The 15399-nt window shown below is 46.4% G+C and overlaps 1 protein-coding gene and 1 long non-coding RNA gene across 2 annotated transcripts; both read right to left on the bottom strand.

Annotated features, from left to right (window-relative positions):
• Positions 1-343: 343 nt before the first annotated feature.
• On the bottom strand, positions 344-1235 carry LOC136355832 (uncharacterized). Its single transcript, XR_010740323.1, has 2 exons — positions 959-1235; positions 344-851 (listed from the first exon to the last, which is right to left on the bottom strand). It is a non-coding gene; the product is annotated as an uncharacterized lncRNA (long non-coding RNA).
• Positions 1236-1484: 249 nt separating this feature from the next.
• LOC4334379 (carboxylesterase 15) lies at positions 1485-2807 on the bottom strand. The gene has a single exon (XM_015773454.3). The coding sequence runs from the start codon at positions 2777-2779 to the stop codon at positions 1697-1699; it is 1083 nt and encodes a 360-aa protein (XP_015628940.1). The 5' UTR covers positions 2780-2807; the 3' UTR covers positions 1485-1696.
• Positions 2808-15399: the final 12592 nt, after the last annotated feature.

Genomic DNA, 15399 nt, shown 5'->3' with positions numbered 1-15399 from the left:
TTTTGGAATAAGTTCACTTTGGGTCCCTCTATTTGTCGCCCAGTCTGATTTTCATCCCTCGATCGTAAAACCGGGTACAACAGGTTCCCCAACTTACAAAACCATTTAAATAAGGTCCCTCGGCAGTATTTGACCCGGTTTTGGCTGAGGTGGCGCTTACGTGGCTATTTTGACTCGGTCTTCATCCGATGTGGCATTGACGTGGCGCTTACGTGGCAATTCGATCCAAAAATAATAAAATATATGGGACCCACATGTCAGTTTCACACACACTAATAAAAAAATGGTGGGGCCCACGTGGATCCCACCTGTCATCACCTCTCTCTCTCTATCCCCTCTATCCTTTCTCTTCTCCCTACCCCCCTCTCTCTCTCCCCTGAAAATGGTGAGCAGCGGCGGGCAGCGCAGAGGGGCGGCGACGGAGCTGAGAGGCGGCAGGCGGTGGGTGGAGCGGCGACGAGCGGCGGGTGGAGCGCCGGCGCCGGGGCCGGGCTACCGCCGCTGCAACTTCCGCGTCGGCCACCACGTCGCTCCCATCCACCTCGCGCAGATGGAGCAGGAGCCGCTCCTTGACCCCGTTCCGATGGCGTCACCGGCACGGTTGACGTGGGCGCACCGCAGGACGCGGTGGCTCCCCCACGTCTTCAGCGACGGGAACGACGAGAGGACCGCGGCTGGTGGCGAGCGCTCGACGCCGCTGACTCCACCGCCGCGGCGCCATCCGCGACGGGATCCGGGTGACGAGGCGGGGGCGGCTAGGCGGAGATCACCATGGCCGCGGGCGACGACGACCGAGAACTTGGCTGCTTTCGGGTGGTTCGCGCCTAGTTAATTCGTTTGCCACGCTAACACTGACAGAAAAATGTGGCAGGCAAAGCATGTGTGTGAGCTCCAGATGAGTTTAGTGGAAGCAATGTAACCTCACTGCAGCATTAAAGCCAACTGCAACCAAGCCAACCATCAGTGTCCAGAGCTGGTAGTTCATGCTGTTGAGTGTTGAGCAGCCACCAGGACATGTCGCCGACGAGCGCCGCGCCGACGACGAGCCAGTTGAGCAGCGCGTGGTCTTCAGAGACGCTACAGTGGTCGTCGTCGCGCTCCACCCGCCGCCAGCCGCCTCTCTGCGCCGCCCGCCGCCGCTCGCCATTCTCAGGGGAGAGAGAGGGATAGAGAGAAGAGGAAGGGGAGAGAGGGGATGATAGGTGGGGTCCATGTGGGCCCCACCATTTTTATTATTGTATATGTGAAACTGACATGTGGGTCCCATAGATTTTATTATTTTTTAGATCGAATTGCCACGTAAACGCCACGTCAATGCCACATCGGATGAAGACCGAGTTAAAATAGCCACGTAAGCGCCACTTCAGCCAAAACCAGTGTCAGATTCTGCCGAGGGACTTTTTTAAACGGTTTCGTAAGTTGGAGGATCTGTCGTACCCAGTTTTGCGATCATGGGATAAAATCAGACTGGGTGACAAATAGAGGGACCAAGAGTGAACTTATTCCTTTTCTTTTTGAGAAGATTGGTTTGGTACAAGTCGTATATGAGTGGGCCTAGTTAAAATCCAATGTCCAATAGGCTTCCAAGGTGGGCCGTGGGCGTGTATCACATGGTGGGAACTGGGGCGTGTCTCATGCTGTCACGTGGCAGCTGACGCAATGCCACAGAAAGCGATCGGTGTCTGGTCGGCTGGATTTACTTGGACGCGGCGGCGGCGGCGGCGGCGGCGTCACCGCCGTTGCCGTAGACGAAGCGCCTCACGACCCGGACCAGCTCGCTCCCGGCGTCGCCTAACGGCTCGACGGCGAAGAACCCGTGGTGCTGCCCCTCGAACTCCACCATCTCCACCTGCTTCCCCATCGCCCTCAGCCTCGCGGCGTAGTCCACGTCGCGGTCGCGCAGCAGGTCGAGCTGGGCGACCACCACGAGCAGCGGCGGCAGCGCGACGGCGTCCATCGCCGGGCTCTCCGGCCCGAACGGGTTGGCCAGCGGGTGGTCCCTCGTGGCGCCCCGCGGCAGCGCGAGGCGCCACCCCTGGTCGGAGAAGGGCAGCGTCAGGAACGGCCCCGGCGGGTACTCCGCCTCCGACCTCGTCCTCTCCTCGCCGCCGAAGTACGGGAACAGCAGCGCGCACCCCGCGACGCGCGCCGGGTCGACGGCGATCTGGCCCGACCCGAGGCGGAGGGCGACGTGGTGGACGATGCCCGCGCCGGCCGAGTCGCCGGAGACGAACACCCGGCCGAAATCCGCCGACTCCGCGAGCCATGGGTCGGCGGCGTCCCCGCTCGCCACGGCCTGGTCGCGCACCCAGGACATGGCGGTCGCCGCGTCGTCGTGGGCGGCGGGGAGGCGGTGCTCGGGGGCGAGGCGGTAGTCGGCGGAGAGGACGACGGCGGGAAGCTCGTGGGCGAGGCGGAGGCAGCACGCGTGGAAGTTATCCATCTCGAAGCTGCCGATGAAGTACCCGCCGCCGTGGAAGTAGACGAGCACCGGGAGCTTCTCGCCGGCGACGGTAGCCGCCGGTGGCCTGTACACCCGCAGCTTGAGGCCGCGGCCGGCGTCGTAGACGACGTCCTTCCACTGGACGGTGGACAGCGCGGGAGGCAAGACCGGCGGAGGGAGGATGTTGTAGTCCTCGAAGCGGATCACCGTGCCGTCGCTGAAGAGCTGGAGGTTAGGGCCGCAGTCCTCGACGACGTACGGCGCCGGCGTGGTGGACGCCATGGCCGGCGAGCTCTCGCTTGGCGAAGTGGACTCAGGCAGCTCAGTTTGACTCATGCTGTAATCGACTCCTCGGCTCCACTACAGCTGGGAATGAGCTTTCCGGTACTATTTGTAGCAGGAGTAGCTAGTAGTAGTAATCGATTAGAACTTTGATGCAAGTGTGAGACGATTGGGTGGCGAAGCACGTGGATTTCGTTGAATAGTTGCCGAGGGCTAATTTCGACAGATTCATGATAATTGCTTGGCACCTACGGATGCGAAGTTGCTTGTTGACCACTGCAATTTTGATTTGGTGATTTGACTTTTCATCGTCATGCGATGTGAGTAGTGTACGACTGTACTCCTACCGAGTAGCAGTGGCGGATCACGCATAATCTATCTGCTGACTCCACAGCTTGTTTAAACGCTCTTATAAAACTTGATTTTTATGTATAAATTCAGAAAAAACAGAGAAATAATTACACTAGAATACAAACTAGAAGTAATCGACCCTATATAGTTAAATTTTTGGCTCCGCCACTACGGAGTAGCCCACTATTTTCTCGTCTGTTGTGATGAACCGGCGTGTCGAGCACCAGATCTGTATGAATGCGTCAAGTGCAGCACATGCCGTCGTTGCCACTAAGATCTGCGCCTGATTAGTGTTGCAAGATCTTTTTGCATTGCCCATTTTGGATGGTCGTTGACGCAAGTTCGCTACGAACAACTGTTACTTAGAAGGCACAGGCTCAGAATAAATTTTAAACTCTCGTTCTTCGTTATGTATACGTCACTTAAATAGTTATAAACTTACTTTTAAAATATTAAAAAAATATACTAACATGTGATAGATCACTCTACAAAATATGCAAGTTAAATTTTGATTCTTACAAGTTAAAAAAAATGAAATTACAGCTAGTTAAAATATATTTACAATTTTTTTTCGTTCTAACATGTAAAACTTAAATTTTAACTTCCATGTTTATGAAGTGATCAATCATATATTAATTTATTTTATTAATTTTTTTTAAAAAATACCTATTTAAGTGTCATATAAACAATGAAAAGATATTCCCTCAAAATTTTAGAATAATCTTTCAACATAATACTCTGTTCCAATAAAAACAAACCCTAGCTACGAAACTGGACACACATGTTCAGTTCAGATACATAGCTAGGATTGGTTTATTTTTGGAACGGAGAGGGTAGGCTACATGGTTGACGACTCCTCCCTTTAGTGAAAGCTCAATAGTCAACATATTACAGGAGAGGTCAGATCACAGAACGAAAAATGCAGTGGCTATCAAGCAACTTCACATTCGTATAGGCGCAAGCAATTAATTTCTAGAGCTTAGCTTCGATTAATATACAAACTACTCCATATTAGTATATCAACGTGCTGCGACAGCGCCCCGCATATTATTGTCGTGCCTAATTAATCAGCTCATTGTATATTAGCACCCGAAGTGATGATTTCTCCAAGCTGCAGGGTAATCGATTCGATTCGTCCTCTGTATGACTGTATTTAGCTTCAAATCAAACTGAGATGACTGAGTCGACCTCACCGGCCATGGCGACGGCATCCTCCACGCCGGCGCCGTACGTCGTCGAGGACTGCGGCCCTAACCTCCAGCTCTTGAGCGACGGCACGGTGGTCCGCTTCGAGGACTAGAACACCCTCCCTCCGGTACCGGAGTTGCGCCACCCCCGCTGTCCGCCGTCCAGTGGAAGGACGTCGTCTACGACGCCGGCCGCGGCCTCAAGCTTCGGGCGTACAAGCCACAGGCCGCCGTCGCTGGGGAGAAGCAGAATCTCCCGGTGCTCGTCTACTTCCACGGCAGTGGGTACATACGAGCTTCCCGCCGTCGTCCTCTCCGCCGATATACCGCCTCCCCGCTGCCCACGGCGACGCGGCGACCGTCATGTCCTTGGTGCGTGACCAGGTCGTGGCGACCGGCGACCCCTGGCTGTCGGAGTCGTCGGCGGATTTCGGCCGGGTGTTCATCTCCGGCGACCAGGCATGGCGTCTCGCGCTACCGCAGCTGGGATTAATTCGCGTTCAGTTGCTAAAAAAAATGCCGGTGCTCGGCGGCGATGATGGCGAGACTGCGGCCACGGGGAGCACAGATGGAGCATATGAGCGCGGAGGCGGCGGAGCATGTGGTTCCAAGGTTTTGACGGCGCGGAGAGAGTGGGACGACTCGACCCGAACAGGGTGTAATCGATTCATGGCTTCAATAGTCTCTAACTGAAAGCTGCAGAGCAAGGCGAACTTAAGCTCCTCAAGCAATGAAGCATCTGACGAAATCTGTGAGAAGAAAGCAGTGCACAACTCACTGAAATCAAAATTTCAGACAACTCAGCGTACTTTCAAAGACTATTTGATAGTAAACATTGTGAGTGGAAAGCGAGGAACAATTCACTGAATGAAAATAAAATTTCAGATAACCAAACTTACTTTCACATATAAACTAGCTAGCAGCTAGTACTAATTGAATCTTGCAAATGTTGGTTTGGTAACCTGGAAGCATCATATTCAGCATAAGTCAGCTAATAAACCACATTCAGAGAAAGGGAGAAACTACCAGGCTACCAGTGATAAATTTTTTTTGGACACATGGCGGCATCATAACATATAAGTCAGGGAAACATAAGTAAGATTTGAAGTAACATCCCCGTCCCCAAATATGATTTTAGTTTATGCCAGCCAACACTAGCATCAGATTTTCTTCTTTTCCCTAATTAGACCCATCTTTTCTCTTCAAATATAGATGGACCTCATTTCAGTCGAATGGCTGTTACATCTGGCCCAAAATCTACAATTGCATCTGCAGCCATCCGATGAAGATTTGGAATTAAATTTGAAAATATACATTGTTTTTCAATATTTTGCGTTTATATACATGCATGTAAAACATTTGCACAAATATACCTCAAATATACCTTCTCCGTAGGATGGGAACGCGGGACCGAGGCGGTGCCGTGCTTTCATTCTGCGGGACCGGCGGTCGCGCAGCACGGACGTGCGGCACCGCTCGCTCCCGCAGCCCGGAAGAGCAGCAGCGTGGTAGAGGGCAGCTGGACACGGTCGAGGCGCCGCGGAGCCTCCGCGGCGCCGATGCGCGGAACCGATCCGGTCGCGCGGCACCATGGCGCGGGACCGTGCCAGTCGCGCAACGCCGTCCCGTCCCGCGTGTGCGCGTGTCGCGGTTGACGTGCCATGCAAGCATCACATGTCGAGCACGCATGCATGCAGTTGACCCAGTCAAATCCCAGGCACTAGCTTAGGGGTGTGTTCGGCACCTCCATTTTCCAACCCATCTCTCTCATTTTTCACTCGCACGCTTTTCAAACAGCTAAACGGTGTGTTTTTTAAAAAATTTTTATGCGAAAGTTGCTTAAAAAATTCAAATTAATCTATTTTTTAAAAAAATTTAGCTAATACTTTATTAATCATGCGCTAATGGACCGCTCCGTTTTCCGCGTATTCCTAGTTGGGAACCTATACTAGCGAACACACCCTAGGCCTGTTTAAATCCCACCCTAACATTTTTCACCATGTTACATCAAACGTTTGAACACCTACATAAATTATTAAATATAAGCTAAAAAATAACTAATTGCACAGACTGTGACTAATTTGCGAGACGAATCTTTTAAACCTAATTACTCCATGATTTAACAATGTTGTGCTACAGTAAACATTTGCTAATGACAGATTAATTTGGCTTAATAAATCCCTTAAGCTAGTGACTATGTATTGTGGGGTTTGACTGGCTCAACTGCCTGCATGCGACCATGCGTGCTTGACAGGTGATGCTTGCATGGCGCGTGTCGACCGCGACACGTGCACGCACGGGACGGGACGGGACGGTGCTGCGTGCCATGGTGCCGCGCGACCGGGTTGGTCCCGCGCATCGGCGCCGTGCGACCGCCTCAGCACCGCGTGCAGCCGCCCTCCACCACGCTGCCGCTCTCCCGGGCTGCGGGAGCGAGCGGTGTCGCACGGCCGTGCTGCGCGACCGTCGGTCCCGCAGAATGGAAGCGCGGCACCGCTTGCGGAGGAGGTATATTTATGCAAATATTTTACATACATGTATATAAACGCAAAATATTAAAAAACAATGTATATTTTCAAATTTAATTCCTTCATTTGCACATAGAAGTCTTGCAATTTTTTTTTACTTACGGGGCTTTATCATGCACATTCAACAACTTTTCTACTTACGGGGCTTTATCAGGTAAGGCAAAGGCATTACTAGCAGGGGAGGCAGGGACATTAGGTGGGGAGACAACAGTGGCAATGGCGGCGGTGGAGACAGTAGGAGCAACAGTAGGGAAGGCAACAGCTGCAGTAGGAGGGATATAGCTTGTGAGGTCGGAAGGCACAACAACTGGGGCATAGCTGTAAGCCGAAGGAATGGGTGCGGAAGAGACAAGCGTGGCACTAAGCATATCGACACGAAGGAAATGTCGCACATTGCTGGGTAGGACAACTCCTGAGGCACTGAGATCATACTCGCCAAAGCATAAAGCAAATGACATGCTCCTCGTGCATACTCAGCACAGGATACATGGCCGCCATGTCCATGGGTAAATTAGCAGCCAAGAATGCAGGTTGTGTCCACAATGTCTTAAGATTTAGGACATGCTCCTTCACCCAAATCTTAGCATACACCTCCAGCCGCCATACGGTCACCTTGGGGGCACCACGTTTGACGCATCCGCTGAAGTGCATAGAGATCAACTTGATGGAGTTTCCAGTGCAGCCAACGGTACGATATGCTTGACGCTCTGCCATTGTCCAGCTATGCGGGGTGAACTTGAGGCAATCTAGAGGAAGATCGATGGAGTCAAAGTCTACATCCTTGACGTCGTCAGAGAGCAGGTCAGCGCAAGAGCAGAACAAGACGCCGTGTATCAGATCCACCCAGAAGGCATGCCCCTCAAAGGAGAAGGCCATATCAGCTGAGAACGCACTCTTGTCCGCCATCCACTGTTGGGGAAGGTTGGCATTCTTGATCAGCTTCCACGGTGAGATCGACGATGATGGCCGCCATTGGTAGATAACATCTGGCCAGCTGATCACAGGCATCTCTCCCGGCTTGTCAACCACCCCCATCTTGCCCAGAAGGGCTAGAGCATAGGAACCATCATCAACAGCAGCATGACGGCGCGCGATGAGAACTTGAGTGGTATGGGCCATCCCATCAGGGCTAGATAGGCTAGATAGCGCCGGGATCATGGAGAGGGTCTTGCCAATTGTATCGTAGATGAGGTAGACACCATCGATCTTGTCAGGAAAGCTGAGGTCGAACACAAGTAAATTCCTGTCCATGGCATGGAGGATGGGGAAGACGGCCTTCTCCTCCTCGTCTCCTCCCAGCGTCATCGTGAGGAAGGACAGATTTGGTGCATCGGTGACGCGCACTTGGACCTTGACGTACTCCATCATCGATTCGGTGTCGATACCATCGACCAAGTCGCTGTCGTCGAATCCCCAAGCCCGCTTGCTTTCGCATAGCAGATCCAGGCTCAAAAGCCCTTGCTTCTTCGCGTAGTCGCCGTCGATGTAGTCGGAGCAGTGTACTTTTTGGAGTAGCAAACACCAGGAAGGAGGAGTCGAAGTCCGAGACATGATCGTGAATCCGGCGAATCAACCAAGGTAATTGCGTAGGCGGCGGCGCCCCACCTGGCCACCCACCGTTGTGTGGACGACCTAAGGCGGCGGCGGCGGCAGCGAGGGTTTTTTTTCTTTTCTTTTCTTGTTGCGGGTTTATTTCTTTTGTAGTTGCGCGGTACTAGTAGGAGACGGGGCACATCCCGATTTATTTTTTATTTTTATATTTCACAGGTGACTGAACGGAACGGAGGAGGGAGGGAGACCGAATCGGTTAGCGTCTCGTTGGATGTGGGACGACACGGATCAACGCATTTGTGGTCGGCGACGCCATCGACACCCGCCGCGTCCGCGTCGAGCTCCTGGAGCTCGAGCTACACACCGCGATCGCGATGACCAGGTGCGAGGAGCGCGACCAGGCGCTGTACTATACGCGCGCCGGTTGACGTCGTTCCTCGCCGCGCGCGGCCGGAGCTGTTCGGCCGCGTCGCGAGCCTCACCCTGCACAACCTGTTCCCTCTTCACCGCCGAGCCGTCGTCGTCGCCGTAGGTGGTGATCATCGAGGCAATGCTGCCGGAGTCTGCGGACGCTGTCGCTGTGCGGGTGCAAAAGATGCCGATCGCGACGCCGCGCTGAGGATCGACGCGCCGCGGTCGCGGCTCGTGGCGCTCCAGATCGTGCAGTGCTGGTTCTCGCGCGTCGAGCTTATCTGTCTCCCGAGGCTTGCTCTTCGGCCTTGTGCCGCGGCTCGTCGATGTATGGACTATGATTGCATTGTCTTCCGCGCTGAGGGTTTGGCACTTTGGCAGGAGCCCTTCTTGTTGAGCTGGTGTGGTGGCTGTCTGAGATCAGGAATCTCTCAACTGTGCATTTTGGATTCCAACAAGGAACGGTACGTCATAACTTTGGTACTATAAATATGTCTTTTTGAAAGATAAATTTTGTAGTATTTGAGAGGTACTAAAAAATACTAAAAATTTTTAGTGTAAATTTAATGGACTTTTAGAGTTTTAGTATATAATAGATACTCCCTCCATTTTTAATAGATGACTCCGTTGACTTTTTCTTACATGTTTGACCATTCGTCTTATTCAAAAATTTTGTGCAAATGTATAAGATATTAATCACACTTAAAGTACTATGAGTGATAAAACAACTCATAACAAAATAAATTATAATTACGTAAATTTTTTGAATAAGACGAATGGTCAAACATGTGAGAAAAAGTCAACGGCGTCATCTATTAAAAAACGGAGGTAGTAGATAGATGGCCAACAAGAGGATTTCTAGCCCAGTAGCACATTAGCCCAATAAAAATTATACATATAAACTTTATATTTTTACATATACACTAGCAAATATGCCCATGTGTTGCACCGGGTGAATATGAAACAAATATTAATGTTTAAAATCTTGAATTTGTACATACATTGCAAATACCTCGAAATTTTATACGGGAAAATATCAAAACATATCTCATATTGTATGCGCGCTTAGGTCGTATCTCAAATTTTCTAATACACGCGTGAGGCACTCCAAATTTTCTGAACATATTCCAATTTTCACAAATATTCACAAACAGGGGTTGTCACAGCTGTGACTTCATCATCCCCTGCAAAAAGAAAAAAGAAAAAAAAGGTATCCGCAATAGGAAAGAAACATGCACTTTGTAGTATCAAAATAAAATCACTCAAAAATCTAGAAATGGTTTACTGAGTAGCCCACTATTTTCTCGTTTGTTGTGATGACCCGGCGCGTCGAGCGCCAAATCTGCATCGGTAGTTCGGAGTATTTGATGTTGGTGTTGGTTGATTTTTCACAGTGTCACATCAAATGTTTGAACACCTGCATAAAGTATAAAATATAGGCTAAAAAATAACTAATTGCACATATTGTGACTAATTTGCGAGACGAATCTTTTAAGCCTAATTGCTCCATGATTTGATAATGTGGTGCTACAATAAACATTTGCTGATGACAGATTAATTAGGCTTAATAATTTTGTCTCGTGGTTTAATAATGTTGGTTTTTTTATTAGTGCCTGAACACCATAGGCGACACCCTATATAATATCCGATGTGACACGCCAAAACTTTACACCCCTGAATCTAACACCCCCTTAGTAAAGAAATACCGGTTTCTTTTTCTAACGAGAAAACAAACTAAAAGAGATAAATATGTTTTGTGTGATCGGTATAAAATGGACTCGAATTTAGTTAGAGATAAAACCCCCGAGCCTAACAAGTGTCAATATATAAGGAAGAGTAGGAGAGAGGCAGACGTGACGCCGCCCAAACTCTTCCTAAAAAAACCTAAGTCCTATCGCCCGACCGATATAGACACTGGGTTTGTGAGGTATTTCACAAGAGAAGAAACAAATAAGATCTGTTTTTTTTAAAAAAGAAACAAATAAGAAGAAGAAAGTAAAGCGAAAACTAGAAAAATCATTGATGGCTTCAAATTAAGATTTTACCTCGGTTTTCATTAGCACGCTTTGTAAACTACTAAGCGGGTGTGTTTCGTGCAAAAAAATTTCTATATGAAAGTTGCTTTAAAATATCAAATATATCCATTTTTCAAGTTTGCAATAATTAAAACTCAATTAATTATGCGCTAATAGCTATTCCCTCAGTCCCAAAATATAACAACTTTTAGCCATTAGTATTTGTCCCAAAATATAACTTATTCACCAATATTCTCTTTCCAACCAATCACAACCCTCCACAATTCACTTTTCCCACCTACCTCCATTACTCATCCAATCACAACCCTCCACCATTCACTTCTACCTACTTTCTTAATAACCGTGTCCAACTCTAAAACTTCTTATATTATGAGAAAACGAACGATATGCCACTCTATAAGATGGTTTGGGATAAAATGCCACTCAATGCGTTGCCTACAGGATGAAATGCCACTTTGGAGATTTTTGTGCCCAAAATGTCCCTAAAGAGAGAGGGAGCAGAGGGAGAAGGGAGGGCCGGCCGGGTGGCGTGGAGGCCTCGCCGGGCGGTGGCAGCAGCGGCCGACGAGGGGCGGAGGATAGGGCGGCAGCCGACAGGGGGAGGAAGAGGAGGCGACGCGGGGGGAGGAGGATGGCGCGGCGAGCAGCAGCGGCTGGGCGACGACGGGGACGACGGTCTGAGGCTCCACCGTCGTCGCCTCTTCCTCCGTCCTGTACTCCTCCCCCCGTTGTCCCCGTCGGCCGCCGCCACCACCGCCCGGCCGGCCCTCCTCCTCCCGCATCGCCTCCTCCTCCTTCCCCTCCCCCCCGCCGTTGTCGCCTCCTGGCGAACGGACGGGTAGTCTTGCCACCCCGTCCTTGTTCCCCGCGTTGTCGCCTCCACCGCCGTTGCCTCTTCATCTGCTCGTCCCCGCCCTATCCTCCTTCCCTTGCTCGCTGCTGCCGCCACCGCCCTGCGAGGCCTCCACGCCGCCTGGCTGGCCCTCCCCTCTCCCTCTGTTCCCTATATTTCCAGGGACATTTTAGGCACAAAATCTTCAAAGTGGCATTTCATCCGGTAGGAGTGGCATTTTATCCGGTGCATTTGTATTGAGTAGCATTTTATCCCAACACATCTTATAGAATGGCATATCGTCCGTTTTCTCTTATATTATGGGACGGAAGGAGTATTTTGTTTTGCGTGCCCACGTTTAATCTGAATCCGCATCTAAGAGCAAGTTTAATAGTATAGCCAACTACTAGCTCCAAATCATCTATAGCCAAGTTGCTTACTACTTTCTCCGTTTCATAATGTAAGTCTGTCTAGCGTTGCCCACATCTCTACTATTATAAAAACTAGCTGGGTGGCCCGCACAACTGCGCGGCTAGCACCCAAACAAAATCATATATTTTTAGTATGATTTTACTTAAAATTTATTAAATAGCTATGTCGTTGTCTTAAGACTTTGAAAGACCAAACCTTATCATCCCCATATTTCTAATTATATAGTTTTTAAAAGTCACACCAACCGCTACCCCTTACTTCTATCATATCCTTATTTATTTGCTTGTTCGATCTACCACTATTTCTATTCAATCTCCTTGAAACCTTTAAAAATTGAATCTTAGAGTTTTTAGAGTTTATTATTTCGTTGGGTTTCGTTTTATAATTTCTAGAAGTCTCGTCAAACGCTGCCATTATACTCCTCTACGGTCTGTCCGCTGTCTTTTCTCTTTATTGTCATTGGGATTTTAAAAATCAAACATAATTATCGTTCGGGTTCATTTTTTTACTTTATAGAAGTCCTGCCAAACCGTCAGCGGCACTTTGCCATTGTACTCCTTTGCGGCTCACCCGCTGCCTCCATTCTTTATTGTCACTAAGATTTTAACATCGAACATGATTATCATTGTTTTTTTACTTTTTAGAAGTTACGAACCTTTAAAATTTGGTTCTGGTAGTTTTTAGAGTTTATTGTCTTGTTGGGTTTCATTTTTTATAATTTTTAGAAGTCTCGTCAAACGATGCCACTATACTCCTTTACGGCCCATCCGCCGCCTACTCTTCATTGCCATTGGGATTCTGAAAATTGTACATAACTATCGTTGGAATTCATTTTTTATTTTCTAGAAGTCCAGCCAACTGTCGGCGGCTCTGCAACTACACTCCTATTCACCCCGCCCGCTGCTTCTCCTTTTTATTATCGTTGAGATTTTAAATGTCGAATATAATTATCAATGGGGTTTACTTTTTTTTACTTTCTAGAAGTCGCAGAAACCGCCTTGCCCGTTAGCTCCATGGCCTGCTTGTCGTTCCTTCTTTAATCGTCATTAGGATTCTATTTGGTGTTTTATTAAAAGTTTTTATATGTCGTATCATCCGCCACCACTATACTCCTTTATAAACCTGTTATTTAATTTATCTCGTCATATATTTTAGATGATCTTTTTTTTTTCAATAGTCTTTATTTTTTATCACCAATTTTAATTATTTATAATTTGTATTTCTAATTGAAATCTTTTTTTCTTTTTCTAATTTTAGAATTTATTTTTTATTTTTGAATTTAAGTTGTTTCAAAATTGTATTCCTACCTGAACTCTCTTTTATTTTTTCTAATTTTAGATATTATTTTATTTTTCATTTTGAATTTTAATTAATCTCGTATTGGTTTCTTATATGGATTCTTTTTTCAATATTGCTTATTTTTAATTCCGAATTTCAGTAAATTTTAAATTGTATTCCTACTTTGAACTCTTCTTTTATTTTTGCTAATTTTGGATTTTATTTTTATTTTATTCTAAATATTAATTAATCTCGTATTGGGTTATTATATCGACTCTTCTTTCAATATTCCTTATTTTTAATTCCGAATTTCAATTATTTTTAAATCGTATTCCTACATTGACTCTCCTTTTCTTTTCTAATTTCGGATTTTATTTTATTTTTATTCCGAATTTTGATTAATCTCGTACTGGGTTCTTATATGGACTCTTCTCTCAATATTACTTATTTTAATTCTGAATTTCAGTAATTTTTAAATTATATTTCTACTTCAACTCTCCTTTTTCATTTTCTCCGATTAATGTGGGAATTTCTTTTTGCTAATTTTGGATTTTATTTTTATTTTTATTCTGAATATTAATTAATCTCGTATTGGGTTATTATATCGACTCTTCTCTCAATATTTCTTATTTTTAATTTCGAATTTCAATTATTTTTAAATCGTATTCCTACTTGGAATCTCCTTTTCTTTTCTAATTTTAAATTTTATTTTATTTTATTCCAAATTTTGATTAATCTCGTATTTGGTTCTTATATGGACTCTTATCTCAATATTGCTTATTTTAATTCTGAATTTCAATAATTTTTAAAATGTATTTCTACTTGGACTCACATTTTTCCTTTTCTCCGATTAATGTGGAAATTTCTAGCCCTCACAGGGAACGTGGTGACTTCTTTGAAAGCTGTTTTAATAATATAATATAATATCTGCATCTATACCTAATAAAAAAATTCGTAAGGCTTCCGTGAGGTTTTTTCGTCCGTCGGCGGTTTCCTGAACGCACACGCGGTTTTTTTGCCATCCGGTTTTTTCGTGGTTTTCTAACCCGGTTTTTTTTCGTCGTTTTTTCTGTCCGGTTTTTCTGGGCCGTCCGGTTTTTTCACGGTTTCCTGGTCCGTTTTTTCGTTGATTTTTTCTATCCGGTTTTTTTTTGCGGTTTTCTACCCTGTTTTTTTTCGGATGTCCGGTTTTTTTTACCGTGGTTTTCTTTTTTTCCATCCGATTGGGTTGAAGCACAAATTTAGTAGGATACAAATACATGACTCAGAAATTACAAAGGCCAAATAGAGTCGGGAACAATTAGATGGCCCAAAAATTGCACACAGTCCAATGATAGAAATTACATACCGAATTACATACAGAATCCAACTATTGAAATTACATGTCCAAGTAGAATACAAACATCTTATCAACCTATACAAAAAACTGAAATCACATATCACAAATAAGACTCATATGCACCCAAAATTTGGTGTGGATACTGAGCAATCTCTCACTCGGCACTAATATATGCCCCCAAATTTGTTATTTTTTTCAAAGTGAGCAATTTCTGGTTCAACGTGATACTAAATCTACGTTTATGATGGACGCAGGTAATTCTTTAGCCCTTAATGATGCACATATTAAGAATTGTATTTATTTTTTGGCATAACTTTTGGAACAATCACAATTGAATCTGGATATTTAATTATTCGTCTCCTCTCATAGACTGGAATTTGTAAATTATTCTTCTACTTCCTGCTCACTACTTTCCCACCTTTTACCTAAATTATTGAGTAAATTCAGACAAAATCAATTACATATAGCAAGCATTGGCAGCAATTATTTTTCACTCTTAACATACACACAAATGAAAAGGTTAGAACCAGATTAATTTTTTTTAGAATGATCCAACTTTGCATCAACTCTGCCAGGTCAAATGTAGTAGGAGCAAGAACAACTACTACACTATATGCAATTCTAATATGAAATAAAGACAAACAGTGGCATGCAAAATACTCAATACATATGCATCATGCATCCATATCAAGTTGTTCTGAGATTGCTTCCATGATTGCGTGGTGGCAC

This window comes from Oryza sativa, chromosome 3, assembly GCF_034140825.1.
Source record: "Oryza sativa Japonica Group chromosome 3, ASM3414082v1".
In the NCBI taxonomy this organism is placed as follows: domain Eukaryota; kingdom Viridiplantae; phylum Streptophyta; class Magnoliopsida; order Poales; family Poaceae; genus Oryza; species Oryza sativa.
Note: the sequence above shows the minus strand (reverse complement) of the source record. Positions and strands in the feature narration are given on the sequence as shown.